The sequence below is a fragment of the Papilio polytes genome, unplaced genomic scaffold, assembly GCF_000836215.1.
Source record: "Papilio polytes unplaced genomic scaffold, Ppol_1.0 DF820956.1, whole genome shotgun sequence".
Lineage (NCBI taxonomy): Eukaryota > Metazoa > Arthropoda > Insecta > Lepidoptera > Papilionidae > Papilio > Papilio polytes.
The window spans coordinates 763643-765029 of NW_013528248.1; the positions used below are offsets into that span (position 1 = coordinate 763643).

The window sequence follows — 1387 nt, forward strand, 5'->3', positions numbered from 1 at the left end:
AGAACATAAGTATATGTTCTGCTGGGTATCTTACGGCAACATATATTTACGAAAGGAAGAAGGTGCAAAGCAAATACGTATAGACTGCGAAGGTGATCTTCAAAAACTAAATAATTTATGACTCGACGGATACCTAACCTGCATGTTGTTAATACTTGCTAAATTTTGCTGTTTTTGTTTTATAATAGTTTTATTTAATGCCTTAAATTTCTTTTGTATTAAATGTGTCCAATTAATACTACAACCATTTTGCATGATAACTTTGGTGTTCACTACAAATTATGTTTTATTATTTTGTCTTACTTTAGTTTCGATATATTTAAAAGCCTTTTTTTGTATTATTTACGTTTGCGTGCTACTACTACATAAAAGTAATTTATTTGCTACATACATTTTTTCACACAAAAACACAGTGCTAAACCACTACATTTACTACATAAATACTACACAGTTTATACTACTTTTACTCAATAGACCATCTAATAGGTACATATATATTTATTGTAATCATAGTATACAGCCTAACTACACAAGTAAATACTACATATTATATTATACCTCTGCTATTACTGCATTTTATGGATATTATTGTAATAACTGCAGGTGTTGTACAAGCGCCTACAAAAAATATTCAGGCAATGATTTGAACTCGAGAACGGCTAACTATAATTAAAATTCGATGCAATTAACGCACTAACGTCTATTACATCAGACTTAGATGTAAACAAAGTCAAGTGCCGTCTTATAGAAGATATCACACACTGTTCAAGATTACTACATTATGAAAATAACTCTGAAAACATAAACATAATTACATGCAACATAAGAAGTATTAATTGTAACTTCGATTTGCTATTAAGTTTTATTACGGGGCTCGACACTAAACTAGATATTATTGTTTTAACTGAATGTTGGTTAAAAAAGGATGTGTTCCCTCCTCATATAGATAACTATAATGTTTTTTACACCAAAAAAATACTTAACCAAAACGATGGCATAGTAGTTTATGTTTTAGAGACATTAACCGCCAATTACTATGAACCTGAAGTAGCAGATGGTAACTGTCTTGTTCTAGATGTTGATGGATATTCAATAATTTGTTCGTACCGTCCGCCGTGCTTTGCGAATCCTCGACAATACCTGCTATCTTTAGACAATTTATTGAGTAAAATCTCTAATAAAAATGTCATATTGACAGGTGATATTAATATCAATACGCTTGAAGCTGACACAATTAATAACTTTTCAAATGAATATCTATGTATCCTAGCTACCCATGGTCTTGAGCAAGGTATCTCTTACCCAACTAGAATTAACAACTGCCTAGACCACTTTATGATTAGGACAAAAAATGAATGGCAAACCTTTGTTTTTCCGCCATTAACAG

At 30.9% G+C, this 1387-nt stretch overlaps 1 protein-coding gene across 1 annotated transcript in view; it reads right to left on the bottom strand.

Moving 5' to 3' along the window:
* The window catches only part of LOC106109944, a 5623-nt gene extending 5368 nt beyond the window's left edge, over positions 1–255 (bottom strand). Inside the window, exon 1 of the mRNA XM_013291602.1 lies at positions 246–255. Coding sequence (XP_013147056.1) covers positions 246–255 — 10 coding nt within the window. The remainder of the gene's footprint in view (positions 1–245) is intronic.
* Positions 256–1387: the final 1132 nt, after the last annotated feature.